This window comes from Symphalangus syndactylus, chromosome 8, assembly GCF_028878055.3.
Source record: "Symphalangus syndactylus isolate Jambi chromosome 8, NHGRI_mSymSyn1-v2.1_pri, whole genome shotgun sequence".
NCBI lineage: Eukaryota > Metazoa > Chordata > Mammalia > Primates > Hylobatidae > Symphalangus > Symphalangus syndactylus.
In genome coordinates, this window is record NC_072430.2 from 100181403 (window position 1) to 100207740 (window position 26338).

The 26338-nt window shown below is 37.4% G+C and overlaps 1 protein-coding gene across 1 annotated transcript in view; it reads right to left on the reverse strand.

Moving 5' to 3' along the window:
* The window catches only part of DNAH7 (dynein axonemal heavy chain 7), a 380869-nt gene that overhangs the window by 299603 nt on the left and 54928 nt on the right, over positions 1-26338 (reverse strand). Inside the window, exons 5-7 of the mRNA XM_055290080.2 lie at positions 23416-23478; positions 20540-20648; positions 19604-19751 (exon numbers count right to left, since the gene is read on the reverse strand). Coding sequence (XP_055146055.1) covers positions 19604-19751; positions 20540-20648; positions 23416-23478 — 320 coding nt within the window. The remainder of the gene's footprint in view (positions 1-19603; positions 19752-20539; positions 20649-23415; positions 23479-26338) is intronic.

Consider the following 26338-nt stretch of genomic DNA (forward strand, 5'->3'; position numbering starts at 1 on the left):
TTGAAATTATAAAGGAACACTCTTGCATTATTCCTAAAATATGTATGGTTATTCATAAATATGAGTTTTAAAAAGAACACTGATGGAAAGTACTTTAAACACAGTTTTGCAGAAGGCACAGACACATTCTTCAAAAGGCCATTTCTCAGATTTCTATAGACATACAAGTTAGCAATCAGTGACATGGAAGCTCTTATGTGCCTATGTATTTATTATTAGGTATGTGTTCATATAATACAATAATGTTTGTAACTATAATTCAATTCAAAATATATGCCAAATATGAGCCACATTTTGTGACATGTTCTGAGGATGCACTGGGCAGAAAGGCATAGTTCACATTTTCGAAAAATAAGTTGTTCTGGGATAGCTTTACGTCTTTATAATTGACTGTATCATTCTCTGGATCTCAACTTCATCTAAAATGGATACAGGTCAGTGATGCTGTATAATTAAATACATCTTCCCACTAACTGCCCAGTGAGGGGAGACTCGAGGTTCATTGAGTATATCTGAGATACCATACCAAAGTGGGTACCCAGAATAGATCCTCTAACTTATTTATCTTTTGCAAATCCAGGAATCCAGTGTTTTGTGAATTTTACATATTCTTTTCAATTATATGGACAAGATAAAAGAGTCAAGGCTTTGGGTAATGTCTCAGTTTAATTCAATACATAGCTAGTGATCAATAAATGTTTGTTAAGTGAGGGAATGCAAGTATGAAAGTAGTAGAAATCCTCAAAGTATTTAGTACATGGAGAGAAAAGAGTTGATTATTCTAACTACAAATATAATCTTCTCATTACATTGTTGACTATACAGAAGAGAACTCAGGAGTAACGTATTTCAGGAATCAGGAAATCTGGGTTCAGATTCTGCCACTATAAAGCGTATGACCTCAGTAACTGTTTTTTTGTTTGTTTGTTTTATGGCAGAAATGCTCATCTTACCTACCTTACTGAATTCTAAGAATCAAACAAACCTCATTCTCCATGTGAATAATGCCTGCCTAGAAAGATGCAGCAGGGCAAGGGTGGGTGAGGAGGTAGAAGGTTGGGGGTTGTAGGAATGGCTGTAGAAGTTCTTCCAGTGAGAGTGAAGATCCTTTCAGCTCTAAAACTCCATGATTCTATCATTCTAGGGCCAGCAATTATTATTTCTCCTCACCGAGAGCAATAATAATGGCAGCTTTTTATTGATTACCTACTCAAGCTCTCAATAGTTTCACATATATTATTTATAATCCTCACACCTATTGTTAAAGAAGACAATGACATAATTATTCCCATTTCACAGATGAAGAAATTGAATGTCAGAGAGGTTTAAATAACCTCCCCTTGGTCATACAGCTAATTAACTATGAAAGGAAGAATTTGCCCATCAATATGTGCTTCCAAACAGCCAGGCTTATTCCATTCAGAAATAAAACAATCAATAGAGGAGACAAGTGGCCTGGGTACAGAGAAAATATGTACTTTATTTCTCAAAAATGAAAAGAACTATATTGATTTTTTTTCTCTTTACAAAATCAGCAGAAGCTTTTGGTTCAAGATGGTGGCATGAGCATCCCTTTTTAAAATTGCCCTGAAAAAAAATAGTAGTGAAATAATTTTAACCCATTAATTGTGAAGAAACTAGAAGAAAAGTCATCAGCTAAGGAGATATTTCACAAATTTCTGGAACCTGAAAAGGAGAGTATATTAGTCCGTTTTCACACTGTTGATAAAGACATACCTGAGACTGGGCAATTTGAAAAAGAAAAAGGTTTAATGGACTTACAGTTCCATGTGGTTAGGGAGGCCTCACAATCATGGCAGAAGGCGAAAGTCACTTCTTACATGATAGCAGAAAGACAGAGAAATGAGAGCCAAGGGAAAGGGGTTTCCCCTTATCAAACCATCAGATCCCATGAGACTTACTCACTACCATGGGAATAATCTGGGAGAAACCGCCCCCATGATTCAATTATCTCCCACTGGGTCCCTCCCACAACATGTGGTAATTATGGGAGTACAATTCAAGATGCAATTTGGGTGGGGGCATGGAGCCAAACCATGTCATTCTACCCCTGGCCCCTCCAAATCTCATGTCTTCACATTTCAAAACCAATCATACCTTCCCAACAGTCTCCCAAAGTCTTAACTCATTTCAGCATTAACCCAAAAGTCCACAGTCCAGAGTCTCATCTGAGACAAGGCAAGTCCCTTCCACCTATGAGCATATAAAGTCAAAACAAGCTAGTTACTTCCTAGATATAATTGGGGTATAGGTATTGGGTAAATACAGCCATTCCAGATGGGAGAAACTGGCCAAGACAAAGTGGTTACAGAGCCCATGCAAGTCCAAAATCCAGCAGGGCAGTAAAATTTTCAAGCTCCAAAATGATCTCCTTTGACTCCAGGTCTCTCATCCAGGTCATGCTGATGCAAGAGGTGGGTTCCCATGGTCTTGGGCATCTCTGCCCTGTGGCTTTACAGGGTACAGCCTCACTCTTGGCTGCTTTCACAGACTGGTGTTGAGTGTCTGCAGCTTTTCCAGACAAATGGTGCAAGCTGTCAGTGGATCTACCATTCTGGGGTCTGAAGGACAGTGGCCCTTTTCTCACAGCTCCACTAGGCAGTGCCCCAGTAGGAACTCTGTGTAGAGGCTCTGACCCCACATTTCCCTTCTGCCCTGCTATACCAGAGGTTCTCCATGAGGGCCCTGCCCTTGCAGGAAACTTTTGCCTGGGCATCCAGGCATTTCTATACATCCTCTGAAATCTAGGTGAAGGTTCCCAAAGCCCAATTCTTGACTTCTGTGCACCTGCAAGCTCAACACCACATGGAAGCTGCCAAGAATTGAGGCTTGCACCCTCTTAAGCCACGGCCCAAGCTCCACGTTGGCCCCTTTCAACCACAGCTGGAACGGCTGGGACACAGGGTACCAAGTCCCTAGCTTGCATACAGCACGGGGACCCTGGGTCTGGCCCACAGAACCATTTTCTCCTGGGCTTCTGGACCTGTGATGGGAGAGGCTGCCATGAAGACCTCTGACATGCCCTGGAGACATTTTTCCCATTGTCTTGGGGATTAACATTTGGCTCCTCGTTACTTACGCAAATTTCTGCAGCTGGCTTTAATTTCTCCTCTGAAAATAAGATTTTTTTTTCCTATCGTATTGTCAGGTTGCAAATTTTTATGCACTGCATCTCTTATGAAACTGAATGCCTTTAACATCACCTAAGTCACCGCTTGAATGCTTTGCTGCCTAGAAATTTCTTCCACCAGATACCTTAAATCATCTCTCTCAAGTTCAAAGTTCCACAAATCCCTAGGGCAGGGGCAAAATGCCACCAGTCTCTTTGCTAAAACATAACAAGAGTCACTTTTGCTCCAGTTCCCAGCAAGTTCCTCATCTCCATCTGAGACCACCTCAGCCTGGATCTTATTGTCCATATCACTATCAGGCTTTTGGTCAAAGCCATTCAACAAGTCTCTAGGAAGTTCCCAACTTTCCCACATTTTCCTATTTTTTTCTGAGCCTTCCAAACTGTTCCAATCTCTACCTTTTGCCCAGTTCCAAAGTTGCTTCCACATTTTTGTGTATCTTTTCAGCAACACCCCACTATACTGGTACCAATTTACTGTATTAGTCCATTTTCATGCTGCTGATAGAGACATACCCGAGACTGGGCAATTTACAAAAGAAATAGGTTTAATAGAACTTACAGTTCCATGTGGTTAGGGAAGTCTCACAATCATGGCAGAAGGCAAAAGGTACTTCTTACGTGTGGTAGCAAGAGAGAGAAATGAGAACCAAGTGAAATGGGTTTCCCCTTATCAAACCATCAGATCTCGTGAGACTTATTCATTACCACGAGAACAGTATGGGAGAAACCACCCCCATGATTCAATTATGTCCCACTAGGTCCCTCCCACAACATATGGGAATTATGGGGTGCAATTCAAGATGAGATTTGGGTGGGCACACAGAGCCAAACCATAAAAGAGAGGACAGATGAAACAGAGTTTAAAACACCACAGCCCAAAACTCATACAGGAAGGAAAACAATCTGCCTGGGAGACCACTAGAAAAGGCTCTGGTATCATGGTTGGCAGATACCAAAGGAGAGAATGAGTAGGAGGGCTGAAAACAAGGAGGTTATCTGAACAGCTTTCTGCCAACAAATTACATAAAAAGAATACATTCCCAAAAGGCAAAAAAGGATCAAATATGACCCAATAAACAACAGAAAATCTGATTAGATCTGTATCAAGTACACTAATTGAATTACTAATTAACTTTCCAACCAAGAAAAGTTCAAGTCCAGATGGCTTCACTAATGAATTTGGTCAAACAAGGAGGAAATAATACCAATTCTACACAGATTCTTTCAGAAAATAGAAGACGTAAAAACACTTCCCAACTCTTTTTATGAGGCCATTAATGGCCTGATATCAAAGCCAGACAACAATATCACAAGAAAACTACAGGGCCATATCATTCATGAATATAAACTAAAAAATCTCTAACAAAATACTAGCAAATCAAATCCAGCAACATATTAAAAGGATTACACACAATGACTAAGTGAGAGGAATGCAAAGTTGCACTAATATATAAAAAGCAACTAATGTAATATAGCACACTAATAGAATAAAGGACAAAAACCAAATGATCACCTCAATAGACACAGAAAAAGGATTTAACAAAAATCCAGGATTCATTCATGACAAAATCTCTCAGCAAATTTGGAAAGGAAGTGATAAAAGATATCTTTCTATTTCCTTTACATATTTTTTGAGCCCACGTTGTATTATTTTTCTTCATTTAATTATTTAATATGTAATTTAACTGTAAATTGACGATTTATAGTTGTATACGATTATAAGGTAAAAAGTAGTGTTATGATTTATGAATGCAATGTGGAATAATTAAAGCTAATTAACATATCCATCACCTCAAATGCTTAACACTTTGTGTGGAGAATTTATGAAATTTACTCTCAAAGATTTTGAAATGTACATTTACTATATTTACCATGCTGTACAATACGTTTTAAAGAAAAAAACAAAACTTACCCCTGTCTAATTAAGTCTTTGTAGCCTTTAACCATCATCTCCCCATTCCCCCTGCCTCCCTCCAGCCTCTGGTAACAACCATTCTACTCTCTGCTTCTTTTAGTTTGAGTATTTTAAATTAAACATATGAGAACATGCATATTTGTCTCTCTGTACCTATCTTATATCACTTAGCATACTGTTCTTCAATTCCATCCAAGTTAAATGACAAAATTTCCCTTTTTTAAGGCTGAAGTGTATTCCATTGTGTATATATACCACATTTTTTTTTATCTATTCACCTGCTGATGGACAGTCAGGTTGATTACATAACTCAGCTATTATAAACAGTGCTGAAATGAACATGGGCATGCAGATGTCTTTTGAATATACTAATTTAAAATCTTTTGGGTGAATACCCAAAAATGAGATTGCTAGATCATATGGTAATTCTATTAGTTTTTTTTGACAAATATTCATACCGTTTTCCATAATGGCTGCACTAATTTGCATTCTCATCAACACTGTACAAGGGTTCCCTTTCTCCACAAAGTGTCTTAAAAACCTACAACTAACATTTCACATTAATGTGAAAATCTGAATGCTTTCTCCCTTAGACTAAGAATTCCACTCTCACCAATTCTTTTCAATAATATACCAAAGGACCTAATAAGTGCAAAAAGGATATAAAAAGAAGAGCATCCAAGTTGGAAATGAAGAAATAAAATTGTTTTTACTTGCATACAGCATGATCGTATGTATAGGAAATTCTAAGGAACTTTTAAAAGCTCTAAAATAAGTAAGTTTAGTAAGGTCTCAAAAATGTAAGGTCAACAAGCAAAAATCAATTGATTTTTCTATATACTGGCAAAGAACAACCAGAAAATAAAATTCAATAATTTCATTCACAATAAAATTTTTAATGGGATTACATTTTTAAAAAGAAGGGCAAGATTTCTACACAAAAATGTATATAAAGTGCTGAGAGCAACCAAAGATCTAAATAAGTGGAGAGAAATAACATGTTCATGGACTAGGCAACTCAGTATAACTGAAATGACAATTATCCAAAAATTGATTCATAGTCTCAATGCAAAGGTTTCTAAGTCCCAGTAGGCATTTTTCCTTTGCAAAATCTGACAAGCTGATCTCTAAATGTATGTAGAAATGCAAAAGACCTAAAACACCCAAAATAATTTTGAAAAAGCAGAATAAATTTTGAGGGCTTAAACTATCTAATTTCAAAACTTACTATGAAGCTAAAGTAATCAAGGTAAGTATGGTACTGGTGTAAAAATAAACATATAGATCAATGGAACAGAAATAGCCCCTTGTATATGGTCAAATTATTTTCCACAAGTATACCAAGGTAATTCAAGGGATTAGGGGTTGAAACCTTTGAACATTTATATGCCAAAAAATTGAACCTCAAACCGCACCTTACACCATAGACAAAAATGAAGTTGAAATGTATCACGCATGTAAATGTAAGAGTTAAAATTATTTTTAAAAACCTAGGCCAGGCACAGTGGTTCATGCCTGTAATCCCAGCACTTTGGGAGGCCGAGGCAAACGGATCACCCGTGGTCAGGAGTTTGAGACCAGCCTGACCAACATGGTGAAACCTCATCTATACTAAAAATACAAAAATTAGCTGGTTGTGGTGGTGCACACCTGTAATCCCAGGTACTTGAGAGGCTGAGGTAGGAAAATCGCTTGAACCTGGGAGGTGGAGGTTGCAGTGAGCCAAGATCACACCACTGCACTCCAGCCTGGGTGACAGACAAAGACTCCATCTCCAAAAAAAAAAAAAAAAAAAACCTATAAGACTTCCAGAAGAAAATATAGGAGGAAATCTTTGAGAATTCGTATTAGGAAAAGATTTTTATGACTCCAAAAGTATGAACAACAAAAGGAAAATTGATAAATTATATTTTAACAAAATGTAAAACTTTTTATTTTCAAAAAATATTGATATAACCTGCAACCATTGTTGCATCACCTTCTAGTGTATGAAGTCTGATGGGTCTTTTCACCACCTCTAAGGCACTTTGGATTTGTTGGAGGAAGAAAACTAAATGAACAAAGGAGAAGAGAAGATAACAGAAGACTGTCATGTTTACTGCCAAACTGCTCTCAAGAATGATTTTATGAAGTAGTTGAAGAGAGGCACCCAGTGCCTATCTTCTCTATAAAGGAGGACCAAAACAGCAAGTACATAAACACACATCAAGTAGAGCATCTAGGGGAGAACACTGGAATCCAGCAGAGAAAAAACAGGGACCCTCTGAGGCATGGAAAGCTCAAGATGGCAATGTAGAGAGGAAAGTAGGGCAGTAGCCCAGTTCAGCCCAGAGCCAGGAGGAATGCTCCATTACAAGAGCATTGTAAGTGAGATATTTCCCAGCTGCTCACATTTCCACCAAAGAAACCTGCGGTCCTAGATACAAAAAAGCCTGTTGGCTCTCAGAATCCCTGAGCCTAGCATAGGGTGCTGCATGGAGCACCCACAACTGCATTGATCCAGAAAGGGAACTTGGGCTAAATCCCACTTCTGGAACCCAAGCTGCTATAGCACTGCACCATTTTGAGAGCAGAGCCAACACCACAGGATTATACCCTGCCCTTGGTACAATAGTACCTGCATCTCCACATTCTTTTTGTTTGTTTGTTTTTTTCAGACAGAGTTTCACTCTTGTTGCCCAGGCTGGAGTGCAATGGTGTGATCTCAGCTCACTGAAACCTCTGCCTCCTGAGTTCAAGCAATTCTCCTGCCTCAGCCTCCCAAGTAGCTGGAATTATAGGTGCCCGACACCATGCCCAGCTAATTTTTTTGTATTTTTAGTAGGGACAGGGTTTCACCATGTGGGCCAGGCTAGTCTTGAACTCCTGACCTCAGGTGATCTGCCCGCCTCAGCCTCTCAAAGTTCTGGGATTACAGGCATGAGCCACCGTGCCTGGCCTCCACATTCTTAAGGCCCCACTGACATCCCCCTACATCCACCCAGAGGGCTACAATAGCATGGCATTGGCTGAACCCCGTGGGGAGCCACATCACCAGCACCCAAGTTCATGCAGTGTCCTACTACCCAAGGAATAGGCAGTCCAGCACATCAAAGAGTCTTCCCCCAAGGTATTGGGAACCAAAGTGTGTACTCCCCAGAGCCTAAGAGCAGTCTACCTGGGGCCACTGCCACCAACAATAACCGTGCCCCCTCATCAGCAGGGCCACTGTGTGTCCCACCTGGGGGTCCAGGGACCAGTCTGCCCACCCCACTGCAGACGCTGCCAGTGCCCACCTGCCCCACCCTGGACCTTTCCAGCTGGCCTGTGGCCGACACCAATACTCTGGGTGTGATCCATTCTAGCACTCAAGGACCAACCTGCCTTCACTATTGCTGGCATCTACGCAACCCATCTGGGCCCCAAAGAGCAGATCTCCTTGCCTACTAGTGCCCACATGCTCTGCCTAGAGACCTAAGGACTGGCATTCCCAGGGCTCAACACTGCCGGTGCCCAAGCATGCCACCCAGGAAACCAAGGACCAGTCTACCTAGCCCACTGCCACCATTGCCAGCACCGACACACTCCTCCTGGGACCCAGATACTGCCCTCCATGAGTCATACCAAATCCCCTGCCAGTGCCCCCACGCACCAACTAGGGACCTAAGGACTAGCCTACCTGGTATCCCTGTCCTTAGCAAAGCCTCATCACAGCCTCCACAAACACCCACAGCCTAGCCACTAAGTAATTTGCAGACACTACTGATATTAAATACAATCAAAGTAATCATATGAACATTACACTATGGTGTCCACCCAGAACCAAAGCCAAAGCACCCCACCCAGTTAACATATTGATACATTCACAAGAAAAAGTATTTTCCTATGGAAGCTACTTCATAAAATTGGAAGAAGTGACAGTTATAAGAGATGCACAGATATCAACATAAGGACCACAGAAACATGAAAAAATCAAGGAAACACAACGCCTGCAAAGGAACCCAATAATTCTCTACCAACAAGCCCCAAAGAAAAGGAAATTTAAAAAGCACCTGAAAAGGAATTAAAAATAATGATCTCAAGAAAACTCAGCAAGATACAAGAGAACACATATAAACAACACAAACAAATCAGAAAAACTCATAATCTGAATTAGAAATTTAATGAAAAGATAGATGTCACAAAAAAGAACCAAACAGAAATCCTGAAACTGAAGAATTCAATGGACAAAATAAAAAATAAAATCATGAGTTTCTGCAATGGACTAGATCAAGTAGAAGAAAGAATTTTTTAACTTGAAGACAGGTATTTTGAAATAACCCAGGGAGACAACAAAAATGAATCAAAAACAATGAAGAAAGCCTGAGGGGCATCTGGGATACCATCAAGCAAACAAATACTGAAATTTGGCGAGTTCCAGAAGGAGAAAAGATGGGAAAAAGCATAGAAAATTAATTTAATGAGATAATAACTGAAAACTTCCCAAGACTTAGAAGAGATATAAACATCTAGAAATACAAAACTAAGAAAGATCCCCAAATAGATTCAATCCAAAAAGTTCCTCTCTGTGGCACAACATATATAGTTAATCTGTCAAAAATCAAAGACAAAGAATTCTGAAAACAGCACAAGAAAACTTGCTGTAAAATTTTCTTGTCAAGTGACATATAAGGGAATTGTCAACCAAAAAACAGCATATTTATCAGCAGAAACCTTAAAGACCAAGACAGAATAAGACTATATATTCAAAGTGCTAAAACAAAAAAAAAACTGTCAACCAAGAATACTATACTTAGCAAAGCTATCCTTCAGAAGTGAAGAGAAATAAAGACTCCCTAACAAATAAAAACTGAGCAAATTCAACACCACTAAACAGGTCCTACAGGAAATTGTTAAGAGAGATCTACATCTGGAAGCAAAAGGATGATATCTGCCATCATGAAAACACACTAAAGTATAAAATTCACTAGAAGAGCAGATACACAAATGAGAAAAAGGAATCAAGCAATACTATTACAGAAGAACACCAAATCACAAAGGTAAGCAGTAAGAGGAGAACAAAGGCCATATAAAACCACCAGAAAACAATCATTAAAATGACAGGAGTAAGCCCTCACCTATTAATAACAACCTTTAATATATATATAAACAGTTTAAATTCCCCTAATTAAAAGATACAGACTAGTTGAGTTGATTAAAAAAACAAAACCCAACTATATGCTGCTGACAAGAAACTCAATTCACCTGTTAAGGTACACATATAGACTAAAAATGAAGATATTCCATGCAAATGGGAACCAAAAACAGGTTTAGAATTTGCATGGTGTATCTTCACTTTTAGTCTATGTGTGTCTTTACAGATGAAGTAGTAACTATACTTCTATCAGACAAAATAGACTTTAAGTAAAAAAACATACAAAGAGATAAAGGAGATCATTATATAATGAAAAGGGATCAATTCACCAAGTAGATCTAATTATAAATATATACCCACTCAATACTGGAGCATTCAGATATATAAAGAAAATATTATTAAAGTTAAGGAGAGACATAGACCAATACAATAATAGAAAGGGAATTTAATTCCCCACTTTCAGCATTGGACAGATCATCTAGACAGTAAATCAACAAAGAAGCGCTGAACCTAAACCACACTGTAGACCAAATAGACCTAATAGACATTTACAAAATGTTCCTTTCAATAGCTACAAAATATGCATTCTTCTCATCAGTGCATGGAACATACTCCAGGTTAGACCATATGTTAGGCCACAAAACAAGTCTCAGCAAATGTAAAAAAATCAAATCAGACACAATGAAGTAAAACTAGAAACCAATAGCAAGAGGAACTTTGAAAACAGTACAAATACAGGGACATTAAATACCAAGCTCATGAAGAACCACTGGATCAATGAAAAAATTAAGACGGAAATAAAAAATTTCTTGAAACAAATAAAAATGAAAACATAGTATACTAAAACCTATGGAATACAGCAAAAGCAGTGCTAAAAAGGAAGTTTATAGTAAGAAACCTGTAAAAAATAGATTTCAAATAAACAACATAAAAACATACCTTAAGGAAATAGAAAAGCAAGAACAAATCAAATCCAAAATTAGTAGAAGAAATAATAAAGACCAGAACTAAATAAAAGAGACCAAAATCCAAGTGCAGTGGTTCACGCCCATAATCCCAGCACTTTGGGAAGCCAAGACAGCTGGATCACTTGAGGCCAGGAGTTAGAGACTAGCCTGGCCAATGTGGCAAAACCCTGCCTCTGCTAAAAATAGAAAAAATTAGCTGGGGGTGGTGGTGTGTGCCTGTTATCTCAGCTACTTAGGAGGTTGAGGCATGAGAAGCACTTGAACCCAGGAGGTGGAGGTTGGAGTGAGCCTAGGTTACATCACTGTACTCAACAGAGTGAGTTTCTGCCTCAAAAAAAAAAAAAAAGAGACAAAAAAAAGTTTTTAAAATTTAGTTTTTTAAAAAGATAAATAAAATTGACAAACCACTAACTAGACTAAGAAAAAATCATTAGAGACTATTATGATCGACAACTACACAACAATAAATTCAAAAACCTAGAAAAAATAGACACATCCCTAGAACCATATAACCTACCAATATTGAACCAGGGAAGAAATAGACAAATAATGAGTAATGAGATTGAATCAGTAATAAAATTATTTGCACAAATAATAAGTAATGAGATTGAATCAGCAATAAAAAGTTTCCCCAAAAAGAAAAGCCCAACACTGGATAACTTTACTGCTGAATTCTATGAAAATTTTAAAGTATTAACACCAATTCTTCTCAAACTATTCCAAAAACTTGAAGAGAAAGGAATTTTTCCTAACTCATTCTACAAGGTAAGCATTACCTTGATACCAAAATCAGATAAGGATACAACAAAAGGAGAAAACTACAGGTCAATATTCCTGATGACCTGACACAAAAATCCTCACCAAAATACTAAAACCAAATCCAATAATACATCAAAAAGATAATATACCACAATCAAGGGGATTTATTCTAGGAATGCAAGGATGGTTCAACATTCATAAATCAATATATGTGATATACCACATCAACCAAAGAAACAGAAACCATACAATCATCTTCATAGATGTGGAAGAAGCATTTGATAAAATTCAACATGCCCTTGTGAAAAAACTCTCCACAACCTTGGTACAGAAGGAATATACCACAAAACAATAAAGGCCATATATGACAAATCCGCAGCTTTCATCATACTAAATGGGGATAAATTAAAATAGTTTTCTCTAAGATCTGGAACAAGAGAAGGTTGCCACTTTCACTACTTTTATTCAACATTGTACCAGAAGTCTTAGCCAGAACAATTATGCAAGATAAAGAAAGGCATCCTAACTGGAAAGGTAGAAGTCAAATTGTTCTTGTTTGCAAATGACATGATCTTATATTTAGAAAGAAAAAAAAGGACCCTACCCAAAAATTGTTAGAACTGATAAATGAATTCAGCAAAGTTGCAAGATACAAAATCAACATACAAAACTCAGTAGCATTTCAATATACCAATAGCAAACATTCAGAAAAAGAAAGCAATCCAATTTACAACATCTAAGAAACTAATTACCTAGGAAGAAATTTAATCAAAAAATGAAAGATCTCTACAATGAAAAATATAAAAAACTGAAAAAAACAAATTGAAGAAAATCCCTTAAAAAACGCAAAGCAATCATGGATTGGAAAAATTATTATTGTTAAAATGTCCATACAGCCCAAAGCAATCTATATGTTCAATACACTCCCTATCAAAATACAAATGACACTATTCACAGACATAGAAAAAACAATCCTAAAATTTATATGGAATCACAAAAGACCCCAAATAGCCCTAATCCTTAACAACAACAACAACAAAATGACCAAAAATGGAGGAATCACACTATCAGACTTCAAAATACAGTACAAAGCTTTAGTAACCAAAACAGCATAATGCTGACATAAAAACAGACACTTAGACCTATGGAAAAGATTAGAGAAAGCATAAATAAATCCATGCATTTATATTTAACTCATTTTTGACAAAGGTTCCAAGAACATACATTGGGGAAGGGACAGCCTCTTCAATAAATGGTGCTAGGGAAACTGGGTATCCATATGCAGAAGAATAAAACTAGACCTCTCTCACCATCTACAAAAATAAAATGAAAATGGATTAACGACTTAAATCTAAGACCTGAAACTATGAAAGTACTACAAGAAAACACTGGAAACATGCTTCAGGAGATTGGTCTGGGCAAAGAGTTTTTGGGGTAAGACCTCAAAAGCATAAGCAACAAAAGAAAAAACAAGATTATATCAAGCTAAAAATATTTGCACAGCAAAAGAAACAATCAACAGAATGAAGAGACAACCCACAGAATGCGAGAAAATATTTGCAAACTATCCATACACAAGGGATAAGGGATTAATAACCAGAATATATAAGGAACTCAACTCAACAACAACAAATAATAATAATAATAATAATTTGATTAAAAATGGACAAATGATCTGAATAGATATTTCTCCAAAGAAGACGTACATATGGCCAACAGATGTGTGAAAACTTGCTCAACATCTCTAATCATCAGGGAAATGCAAAGCAAAACCACAATGAGATATTATCTTACCCCAGTTAAAATGGCTATTATCAAAAAGACAAAAAATAACAGATGTGGGCAAGGATGTAGAGAAAGAGAATTCACACACATTGTTGGTGGGAATGTAAATTAGTACAGCCAATATAGAAAACAGTATGGAAGTTCCTTTAAAAACTAAACATAGAATTATTAGGTTGTTGCAAAAGTAATTACAGAATACTATATGATCCAGAAATCCTATTGCTGGGTATATATTCAAAATAAAGAAAATAAGTATATCAAAGAGTTATCTGCACAAAGAAATAATAAATATTTGAGGGGACAGATATCCCAATTACCCTGATTTGATTGTATACATATATTGAAATATTACATGTATCCCATAAATATATAAAATTATTTTGTACCAATAGTGTGAAAAGATAAGGCACAAACTGGGAGATAATATTTGCAAAAGATATCTGAAATGGACTTGTAAAGGACATATATAAAGAACTCTTTCAATGCATAGAGCAGCAGCAAACTACCCAATAAAAAAATGGGCCAAATATTTAAATAGGCACCTCATCAAAGAAGATACATGAATGCCAAACAAGCACAAAAAATGATACCCAATGTTAGTCATTAGGGAAATCAACTTAAAGCCATAATAAGATAAAACACATCTACTAGAATGGCTACAGTGTCAAAACAAAATAAAATAAAAACAAAATGTGGGCAAGATGGAGAAACTGGAAACTTCTTCATTTATTGTTTGTAGGAATAGAAAATGTACAGCAGCTTGGAAAACAATTTGGCATGTCTTAAAAAGTTGAACATACACCTACTATACAACTCCCCATTCTATACCCAGCTATCTGCCCAGGAGAAATGAAAACGTATGTTCACAAGAAGACGTGCATGCAAATGTTCACAGCAGCACCATTCATGATAGTCAAAATCCAAACACAATAAACGCCATGAATAAACCTTAGAAATAAATATATGATTGCAGTTATATGAAATTTTAGAAAAGGTAAAGGTATAGAGATAGAAGACTAGCGATTGCCTGGGGCAACCAGTGGGCAAGAGGATTAATCGAAATGGCAAGTGGAAACTTTTGTGAATGACACAAGTATTCTAAAGCTGGACTTTGGTGAAGGTTGTGCAACTACAAAAATTCACTAAATTTACAAATTTTACATTTAACATACATTTACATTTAACATAGATGAATTTAGTGGCATGTGAATTATCTCTCAATAAAGCTTTTTTTTAAAAAAAAGGGAAAAAAAAGCCTATCTGTGAGGCTTTGAAAATAAAATGTTCCCCCCAAAAAAGGTTAGAGAGAACCAAGACAGATTACCAACAAAATAATGACACATAAAGTCACATAGGGTTCTCGTCAACAACGCATGCCAAAACATAATGGTTATCTCTCACCTTATACAAAAATCAACTCAAGATGGATCAAAGACTTAAATCTAAGATCTGAAACCACAAAAATTCTAGAAGATTACATCAGAAAAACTTCTGGATATTAGCTTAGGCAAAGAGTTCATGACCAAGAATCCAAAAGTACATGCAACAGAAACAAAGATAAATAGATGGGACCTAATTAAACTAAAAAGCTCCTGCACAGCAAAAGAAGTAATCAGCAGAGAAAACAGACAACCCACAGAGTGGGAGAATAAATTCACAAACTATGCATCTGACAGAGGACTAATATCCAGAATCTATAAGGAACTCAAAAAATCAGGAAGAAAAAAATCCCATCAAAAGTGGGCTAAGGACATGAATAGACAATTTTCAAAAGAAGACATGCAAATGGCCAACAAGCATATGAAAAAATACTCAACATCCCTAACTATCGGGGAAATGCAAATCAAAACCACAATGCAATACCACTTTACTCCTGCAAGAATGGCCATAACTTAAAAATCAAAAAATAATAGATGCTGGCATGGATGTGTTGAAAAGGGAACACTTTTACACTGCTAGTGGGAATGTAAACTACTACAACTACTATAGAAAACAGTATGGAGATTCCTTAAAGAACTAAAGATAGAACTATCATTCGATGAAGCAATCCCATTACCCGGTATCTACCCAGAGGAAGTCATTATATATAAAAAAGACACTTGCACACACGTTTATAGCAGCAAAATTCACAATTGTAAAAATACGGACCCAGCCTAAATGCTCATCAATCAATAAGTGGATAAAAAAATGTTTTATATATGTGTGTGTGTGTGTGTGTGTACACACACACACACACACACACACATCATGGAATACTACTAAAAAGGAATAAAATAACAGCATTCGCAGCAACGTGGATGGAGTTGGTGACCATTATTCTAAGTGAAGTAACTCAGGAATGGAAATCCAAACATCGAATGTTCCCACTCATATGTGGGAGCTAAACTATGAGGACACAAAGGCATAAGAATGATATAATGGACTCTGGAGACTCAATGGGGAAGGGGTGCAGGGGGGTGAGGGATAAAAGACTACACATTGGGTACAGTGTACACTGTTTAGATGATGGGTGCACCAAAATCTCAGAAATCACCACTGATGAATTTATCCATGTAACCAAACACCACCTGTTTCCTCAAAAACTATTGAAATAATAATTTTTAAAAAGGTAATCATTAATATTTTTCAATCTATAATTTCCCAGATGTACAGGGGAAACCTGCTATTATTCTTTAATACTACAGCCAACTTAACCATTAATTCAAGAAAAAGGATGAAATTGAGACCTTTATAGACATGAATATCTAGAGTTTACTACTCATTATTCTCATTGAAAGAACTACTGGCCAGACACAACGGCTCACACCTATAATCCCAGCACTCTGAGAGGCTGAGGTAGGGAATCACTTGAGCCCAGGAGTTTGAGACCAGCCTGGGCAACATGGTGCAACCCCATCTCTACAAAAAATAGTAATAATACAAAAAATTAGTCAGGCGTGGTGGCACGCACCTTAGTCAGGAGGCTGAGGTGGGAGAAACATCTGATCCCAGGGTGTCTAAGCTTGGAGTGAGCCATGATCATGCCACTGCACTCCAGCCTGGGCAAGAGCATGAGATTCTGTCTCAAAAAAGAGAGGGAGAGAAGAAAAGAAAGAGAAGGAGAAGAATAAGAAGAGAGAGAAGGAGGGAAGAGAAAGAAGAAGGGAAGGGAAGGAAAGGGAAGGAGGGAGGAGAAAGAAAAGAAAAAAGAAAAGAGGGAGGAAGGGAGGGAGGGAGGGAAGGAAGGAAGGAAGGAAGGGGAGAGAGAGAGAGAGAGAGAGAGAGAAAGGCAGAAAGAAGGAGCAAATTTCTAAGAGACAAACTTCAGCAAAAAAGAAAATGAACCCAGAAATGAGGAGTGGAATGCAAAAGCAACTTTCTAAAAATTTTGAAAAAAAAGAAAACATGAAAAAGTCAGGAAACAACAGGTGCTGGAGAGGATGTGGAGAAATAGGAACACTTTTACACTGTTGGTGGGACTGTAAACTAGTTCAACCATTGTGGAAGTCAGTGTGGCGATTCCTCAGGGATCTAGAACTAGAAATACCATTTGACCCAGCCATCCCATTACTGGGTATATACCCAAAGGATTATAAATCATGCTGCTATAAAGACACATGCACATGTATGTTTATTGCAGCACTATTCACAATAGCAAAGAGTTGGAACCAACCCAAATGTCCAACAACAATAGACTGGATTAAGAAAATGTGGCACATATACACCGATGGAATACTATGCAGCCATAAAAAATGATGAATTCATGTCCTTTGTAGGGACATGGATGAAGCTGGAAACGATCATTTTCAGCAAACTATCGCAAGGACAAAAAACCAAACACCACATGTTCTCACTCATAGGTGGGAATTGAACAATGAGAACACGTGGACACAGGAAGGGGAACATCACACTCCGGGGACTGTTGTGGGATGGGGGGAGGGGGGAGGGATAGCATTAGGAGAATATACCTAATGCTAAATGACGAGTTACTGGGTGCAGCACACCAACATGGCACATGTATACATATGTAACAAACCTGCACATTGTGCACATGTACCCTAAAACTTAAAGTATAATAATAATAATAATAAAAAGTTAGTAAATCTAAGTGTTAAAAAAAAAGAGAGAGAGAAAATATGGGTGCTCAAGGACTTGGTGGAACTGAAATATTAAACAATAATCACATAGAAAACATAAAGGAAAGCTCAGAGCTAAATTAAATCATGTTAAGGTCTTTGTGTGTTATTCAGAAGGAAGATAGAAAAAAATGAATTTTCAACCTTAAGAAATATAAATTAAATATGTAGTTTTAAACGTTAGGGTAACCATTAAAAGAACAGAAATATATTTCATAGCTTTTAAACCAATAAAAATAAGGAAGAATAGAGAAAATTCAATAGAAAGCAGAAAAAGAGAAAAAAATAAGCAGAAGCAACGTACGATAAATAGAAAACATAAAATATATTGGTAGAAGTCCACATATGTGAGAAATACCAATAAATACAAATGGGATTAAACAAGCTATTAAAGCATAGAACTCTAAGATTGAATTTCAGTAAGTCCATCTATATCCTGTTTATAAAAGGCACAACTGAAAAATGACAAAAGATGGTTAAAATAGACTTGTTTCTTACAATACAGAAACAAAAAAAACCTCCCAGTACAATTGTATAAATACTGGATAGTATATCACAAAGCTCCTTTTAAATGTATAGCTGAGCTTACAAGAAAAAAAAAAAAAACAGAAAAATCAGGAGGAAAATAAATTAAGTAGCCAGGCATGGCCATCCTAAGGCTATGGCTGCCCTTATGGGGGCAGGGCCTTGGATTTTCATGCCCATATGGGGAAGAAGATGATGCCATAGGCCTGAGTGAAATGGGGAATTCCAACTGAAATCCTGTATAAAGCTGAAACAAGATCTGTCCTATCCTCAAATAAGGGAAGACTAAAAATAACAGGCACAGGAAGTTGTGTCAAGAAAGCTTATCTTTCTTGGCCAGGGCTTTAGGTAGAAAAAAAAAATTCTTCTAAAAATTCGTAACCAGAGGTCTACCCTCCATTGATTTGGGTGTTGATCATACTGCTTGTTTGATCTGAGAGTGTTTAAGTCAAGAAAACAAGGTAAGTGGGGAAAGCTGGTAGCATCCTAGTGGCACCTGGCAAAAGCAAACTCAAAACCACTCTAGAAGAAGCACATACGCTCAACCCAGCTGCATGGGACTCCGATACACTCCTCTTTAGCCTTGTAAGCACTCAGTACCCACTGTCATCCCTTCAAGATGACCATCTAGCCAGTAAAGTCCCACATGGGACAGTAGAACAGGCTCCTGTGGGTGAGTTACCACAATGGGTCATGAAACCCCATTTGTCCCACAAATGGTATACACCCTGAGAATCATAACGAAACTAAACACAATACTAAGCAACTAGCACAAAGTGGTGTGGAAACAAGGCAAAGAGGAGCTGGTGACTTGCATCTGCCTTGCTCTTTATGAACTGTCCTGAAACAGTGAGACCCAGGTAAGACCAGGCCCTGCACACACTGCTGACCATTTCACCCCAATTCCTTTTCTATACAAGGAGAATCACAATGCCAGAAAAGTCACCCCCATCATCTAAGCAGATGAGATCAGGGAAAAAAAATCTGCTAGAATCCTCCACTGGCTACCATGGCTATAATAAGAACTCTCAGAAATTCAGCCAACATTAAGTATTAACATTACTACCTTTACAACTCATGATATTTAAAAGTGGAACACACTTAACAGGGTTAAACTCAATCTCTTTCATTCTTTATTTATACTCTGACCTCATTCCAACAAGCCTTTGCGGCACCCTTAGAGACGCACAGAATTCTAATATTCTTAGGTTAAACGTTGCCAGGGGCTCTAATGTGGGTAACACATAATGGTTAGCCTATGCAACTTACATAATGACATTAACAAGAGTACTTCTAAAGTTTTCTCGTTCTTTATATGGAGATTTGCCCTTTGATTTGGAAGTAGATGGTCCAGCATAACTATCATCAACTTGGTGGGGTAATTTGCCCTTTTTTCCAAAACGTTCCATGTATTCAGCTTAAATTGAAAAAAAAAAAGCACAATTATTCATCTAAAAGTTAAGCTAAAGCATTTCACATGCTTAAAATAAGATGCTCAATCACCTTTTAAGAAAACATTACATTATCAAGTAATCCTAAGTATAATTTTTTTTTTTACTATCAGGAGGTTAAACTACTCCTCTTTTGTATCATCATAACTAGAAACATCTATTTCAAGAATATTCCACTGATTTATATCTTGATTAATATACTAATAAAATTTTCTATTATATTTACATATAATTCTCTAGAAGTGAAGATCAAAATTATGGTAAAAACAGGATACAAAACTATTTGAGAAATTTTAAGGAATCATGACAAAAAGTTAATATTAACTGTAATCAATCTGATAAGCACTACATTTAATGAGTCAAAATAATAAAAACATTAAAATAACTAATTTGGAAGTAATGTTCACAATTTATTAAAATCCACAAAAAATTTAAAAAAGAAATATAATTTATTAAAATCCCTCTTAGAAAAATCTCAGTCTTTGATGTAGAGGCACATTCTGACCACAATAAAAAGTTTTAGTATCAACATCCCAATTCCTAAAATATCAGCTCTTATAGCATTTACAACAGCCTAAACTAACTAAGAACTAGAATCAATTACTTTCTGAGGGAAGATGTTTGGGAAAATTTTTTTCTACTTGACATTAATGTCATTCAGGTTTTATACTTCTATTACACTATTAACTAAATATTGTCTGGTCTCTCTCTAGAAATTATCCTTAAATCTAATTTAGAATATTGAAGTTCTTACCATAGGACTGTTCATTTTTAACACTAAATAGTTCTGGACTCTCATCATCCTGCTTTACACTCAAATGGAATGATGGAGCTGCCTGCTGCCAGTGGGGCTTTGTACTCACCTAAAATATAAAATTTAAATAGCATTAACAAACAATAACAGAAAAAATCATTTTTCCATGAAATGCATGAGTGTTTATAAACACAGACATTTTCTCAAACAGATCAGAACATCTGGATAGAAAATACTCAACAGCAGATCTTATTCAAGCCTGTGAATGGTCATGGTGTGCACCATATGGGGGACATTAACAAAAATCCTGCTGCTGGTTGGATGTGAATGCCTGTTACCTAAAACCAGGGTCTTCATTCTAGAGAGTCTACTGCTCATCCCCAGATATTGTCAAGTGTCTTTAAACCTTCTATTTTAATGAGAGGTGCTCTCTGCTGGTCTCCTCTGCATTTCAGCTCCAAAAGGTCTTCCTGTTCTCATGGCTGTAAACCACCCTAGATTGCTCTGACAACTCACAAATGTATTCCACTGTTTAAGGCAGGGGTGACAAATTATTATACATACACAATTTTGGCAGGCGTCATAAAAAGGGAGAAGGCTAATGATGATAGGTTCCTGGCACTCAGGCTCCATGTTGGGAAACGACAGTGTGTGGTGGGGACTGTCGCAGAGGAGAGAGCACCTTCATCTTCTAAAAACGCAATGACTAATTAGCTCAAGCCAATTATTGCAGTACCAGAACACAAACCTACCGTTGCTGAAGCCTATGGTTCTTCAATAAACCCAGACAGTCGGATTTTAAAGTAAAATCTATATATTTTTTAGCACAATTTAGTCTGTCTCTCCCTTTCAAATCCAAACCAACTTGAAAGTCCATGTCTGTACTGGCTTCTCCTTCTGCCTAGTTTTACTCTCCCTAATCTCTTACTTCCACTTCCCAAATAAACTACCTGTACACAAGTCCTTATTTTAGGTACCTCTTACACAGGAAAATAGGATAAGAAAACATGTAAGACAGTGCTCTTCCATTTTCCACCCACCCTTCCCATTTCTCAACTCTCGTCTTGCTCCATAAAAGTTTTAAAACTCATAGAATTGCTACGAGGAGTTGTACAGAAAGGGTGAGAATCAGGTCACCAGCTCACAGAGGCTGGGAGCCACCAGTGCCAGGTCATCCTTGATTTCAACTACAGGGGTCACCTCCAGAAGCCTGAAGTCTGTAATGAAAATCAGTCCAGGTCGTAATTACTGCTGGAGAACTTCTATCCAGGTGCAAACCTTAATACTGTATTCAAATAAAAGTAGTTTTTTAAAAAAAATCCATAGCTCATTTTCTAAATATCTGTTGAAAATATGATTTCCCTTAAAACACATAAGACTCAAAGAATGCTGAGGAAAAATTGCAAGACACAGCCAAATATGAATACAAAACCAGGTTTACATCAGTCAATAAAAGCATTTTAGATGATTATATGCTTCACCCACAAGCAAGAATTATTATGCATCTCAGCCATAGATATTCAATAAGAAAATTTAAATTAAGTTTATATTTCTACATCTGTAAACTAACAATCCACAACAAACTAAAAAATGTCTATTCCATTTCAGTTTTTTATCTTTTACACTAGAAAATTAAGAGGGATTTTGCAGAACTAGAGAAAACATGCTACGGCTTGATTCTGCAGGCATTTTACAATAATTTGTCATTATCAATAAAAGTATATTTTCAATTAAAATTTGTATTTTTAAATGTTCAATATAATTAATCTAACAATGTTAGTTCAAGTTTCCTAAGTGAAACTGTCCTTCATTTCAAATTATCAGGAATCTTCTCTGTACAAAGCAACACAAATTTAATTCTATAGTTTGTTATCAGCTTTTAAAATATCTTTCAAAGCAAATAATGCTTTGGATGAACCTTGAAGACATTATGTTAAGTGCAATAAGCCAGCCATAAAAGGACAAATATTGTATGATTCCACCAATATGAAATACCTAGAGTAGTCAAATACATAGAGACAAGAAGTAGAATGGTGGTTTGCCAGGAGCTGGGGGAGGGGAAAATGGGGAGTTTTTGTTTAATGGACAGGGTTGCTGTTTAGTTAGATGAAAAGAGTTCTGGAGATGAGTGGTAGTAATAATTATACAACAATGTGAATGTACTAAATGCCACTGAATACTTAAAAATGGTTAACATGGTAAATTTTATGTTATGTATATTTTATCAATTTTTTAAAAAATAATATTTGCATTGACCCTCCCCTTAAATTTAACTTTCAGGAGTCACAAGAGTGTGACTTGGTAGCATTAAACTCCATATAATTACTAGATAATAAATTTTATTACATTAAAATCTAACTTGCACAGGGCTTTATCAACTGAAAATGTCTATTAACTGCTCTTTATAGTCAAAATAATGAAAAAAGATTCCAAGATCTAAGAAATATTTTGTAGCATGGCATTTTTCTGCTGGAAGAGCCGTCTCCTTGAAGATCATCAAATCAACTCAGCTCATTTTCAAACTCAAAAACTGAGGCTCAAGAGGTAAGTGACTCCCCAAAGGGCACAGAGCCAGTAGAGTCAAAGCTTTACCCCGAGCCCTTTTTTATTTACTCCAACGCTGATACTCCTTTTGCTAACCAAACTTGGCAAGTCGTTCATTCAGAATACTGAAATATTCTACATACACAGGTAGTTATAGCTTATGGTTACTTTACTAAGATAGTTATTTGTCCTAATATGCACACCTCATAGAATTTCTCCATCAGAAAATAATCAAATGGAGCAGGAATTCGCTTACTTATTTTCAAGTTAGAAAACTAATAAACATTTTTTGAAGCACAAAAATTCAATGAGAATATATTTGCATAAGTTACCATAGACAGCTGTGGTAAAGCTCTTGCTGGTGCCTGGAACTTTTCTTTGCTGGCTGATTTCTCCTGTGTGAAAAATATGAAGGGAAAAAAGTGTTTACTCTGTTAGTGCTAAAATTGATTCACTGAACCAAATTTTACAGAAAGACTATTTAAAAAGTACACATTATCCAACATATTCAAAGATATACTTTACTGCTTTTTAAATTCTCAGGTTTGTCTCAGAATTGTTTTCTTTAGAGCAAGAAAATAAAGGAAAATTATATCCAACAATACTTATCAGAATGCTTTAAAAAGTATGCAAACCGGCTGGGCACGGTGGCTCACCCCTGTAATTCCAGCACTCTGGGAGGCTGACGCGGGTGGATCACAAGGTCAGGAGATCAAGACCATACTGGCTAACATGGTGAAACCCTGTCTCTACTAAAAATACAAAAAATTAGCCGGGCATGGTGGTGGGTGCCTGTAGTCCCGGCTACTCGGGAGACTGAGGCAGGAGAATGGCGTGAACCCAGGAGGCGGAGGCTGCAGTGAGTCGAGATCGCACCACTGCACTCCAGCCTGGGCGACAGAGCAACACTCTGTCTCAAAAAAGACCACAAGTTCTACCTAGGAACTACTGACACTCACCAATCAAAACTCGCCAGCTCTTGTAAGACACTGCCAGTGACAATAAACTTTCTTTCAGAACAACTTGTATAACCTCCTCTTTCCCCAATCAAACCCTAATCATTTAACTTGTTCTCCAGACATACTGGAGGCCACCCTAGTCTGTACGTAAGTCCTGGATTGCAATCTCACTTCTTGTGTATCATTCTCAAATAAAACCTTTTTACTTGGAGAGCTGTCTCTGTATGCTTATATTGCAAGTTGACAGCAACTTTTCACAAGTCTCACTTATACCACAGACACAGACTTCCTTTCAAACTTTCGGGATCCCAGTAGGTGGTTTTCACCTCACAGCCCAGACCTGCAGCTCTTCAGCAAATGTCTTTGTCATCCAGTGGGCCACAGCCACATCTCCCATGAGGTCTGAATCTAAGGCTTTGGGGAAGGGATGGCTCTTCCAAGTTTGTTCCTTGAGCACTCTCTCTCAGACCTAGAGGGAGTGGCTGCTCCTTATATCTGCTATTCTTCTATTCTTCAGGGCTGTGCTGTCCAAAACAGTATGCACTAGCCCCCTGTAGCTACCAAACACTTGAAATGCAGCTCCTCTGAAGTGAGATGTGTTTAAGTATAAAATATATACTAGATGTTGAAGACTTAGTACAAAACACAAAGAATGTAAATTATCAATGTTTATATATTGATTAGAGCATATTTTATGTTGATTACTGTATGTGTTCCACATTGTTCTAAGAGGCTTACATGAATTAACTCCTTTAATATTCTATACTCTGTGGAGTAAATACTGTTGTACCACTTTTGTGCCTATTACGTAGATAAGAAATATGCCTTCACAAAGCACACAGTCCAGTTAATATTAAACACCGTGTGCTTCCATCTAGGACAGGATGTGGAGCAGAGTATTCTAAGAATGTTTCAAAAAGAAAAAGCATGGAAGCTAAGCCTTAAAGCATACCTGGATCTCCACAGAGAAGGACAGCAAAAAGCTTACTGAAGTCAGAGGGCGCATCAAGAACTGGAGTCTAAATGTCAATGGCAGGCTTTGAGGCTATGTTGGAGTGGATGGGGAAGGTAATCCATTCCCTAATTCAACAATGGTTTACCAGCTCCTACCATGTGCTGGGCTCACAGACTAAGACTAAGTCATAGGACTATAGACTAAGATACCCAGTCTATAGTCATGGAAAGGACTAAGTCCCACCGCTTATGGAATACACATTCTAGAGAAGGTACAGACAGTTATTTCAGAACAGATCTATAACATAATCTCAGAAACTAGTATGTACAATGAAGAATAATAAAACAGTGTGAAGGGACAGAGAGGGAAGGAGTGGAAAAGTGCTAGGTTAGATGGAGTACTAAGAGCATCTCTGCAGAGGTTATGTTTAAGAGGAACCTGCTAGACAAGTGGGTGCTGTTATATTATGGAGGACATGGGTTTCAGGGCTTGACTGGCCAGGCTGGCAATAGCCATTGCAGTCTCCTTTTAGGGTGACCTTTAGTCTCAGTTTGCTGAAGACAGTCCCAGTTTACACCTTTGGTCTCAGTTTGCCCAAGCATAACTAGTAGAACTTTCACTCTCAATTGCATCTTAGTTTAGATGATAAATTATATTGCTATCCTGTTTATGATATAGAGACATACAAAAAGCTATTTCATAAATGATTCTGATGATAGGAACAGGATACACGAGAAGCAGGGGACTAGAGTCAGCAGTGAGGCTAGTTTAGCAGCTTTTTAAGAATAATACAGGCAACAGGAGACATGGGCCTGGATTTACAGAAAATGCTGGTAACAAAAGGTCACCTCTACCTCTCTAAGGCACTGCTCTGATCATACTGCTCCCCTGTTCAGAAACATTTTAAAGCCCCCTGTTGAAGTAGGCACAACTCTTCTTGGTTTCCAAAGCCTTCCTCAACATACTCCAAACTATTTTCCAGCCTCTCTTAGTTACTTTGTAGCCATATGATCTGTGTGGCCAGTGAAATGTGAGCACAACAGGAAACACAGTTAACAGCTAGAGGGACAGGCAGTTAAGAGCTAGAGGGACAGGCAGTTAAGAGCTGGTGTGCCTCCTCCATCACTATCTCACATCCATGGAGCCCACGTGTTCCCACTGGCATAGCTGTAAGATGGTGCGCTACCTGACCCCCGTCAGACTTCATATGAGCAAGGCTCTTTGCTGGGTTAAGTCTCTGAGATTCGACTTCCGTTTGTTTTGTCAGATAGTATTAATTACCCTATCAGAGCCACCAATAGGTTCCAAAATATCTCCCTGTAAAAATCTAGCCCTTTCTTT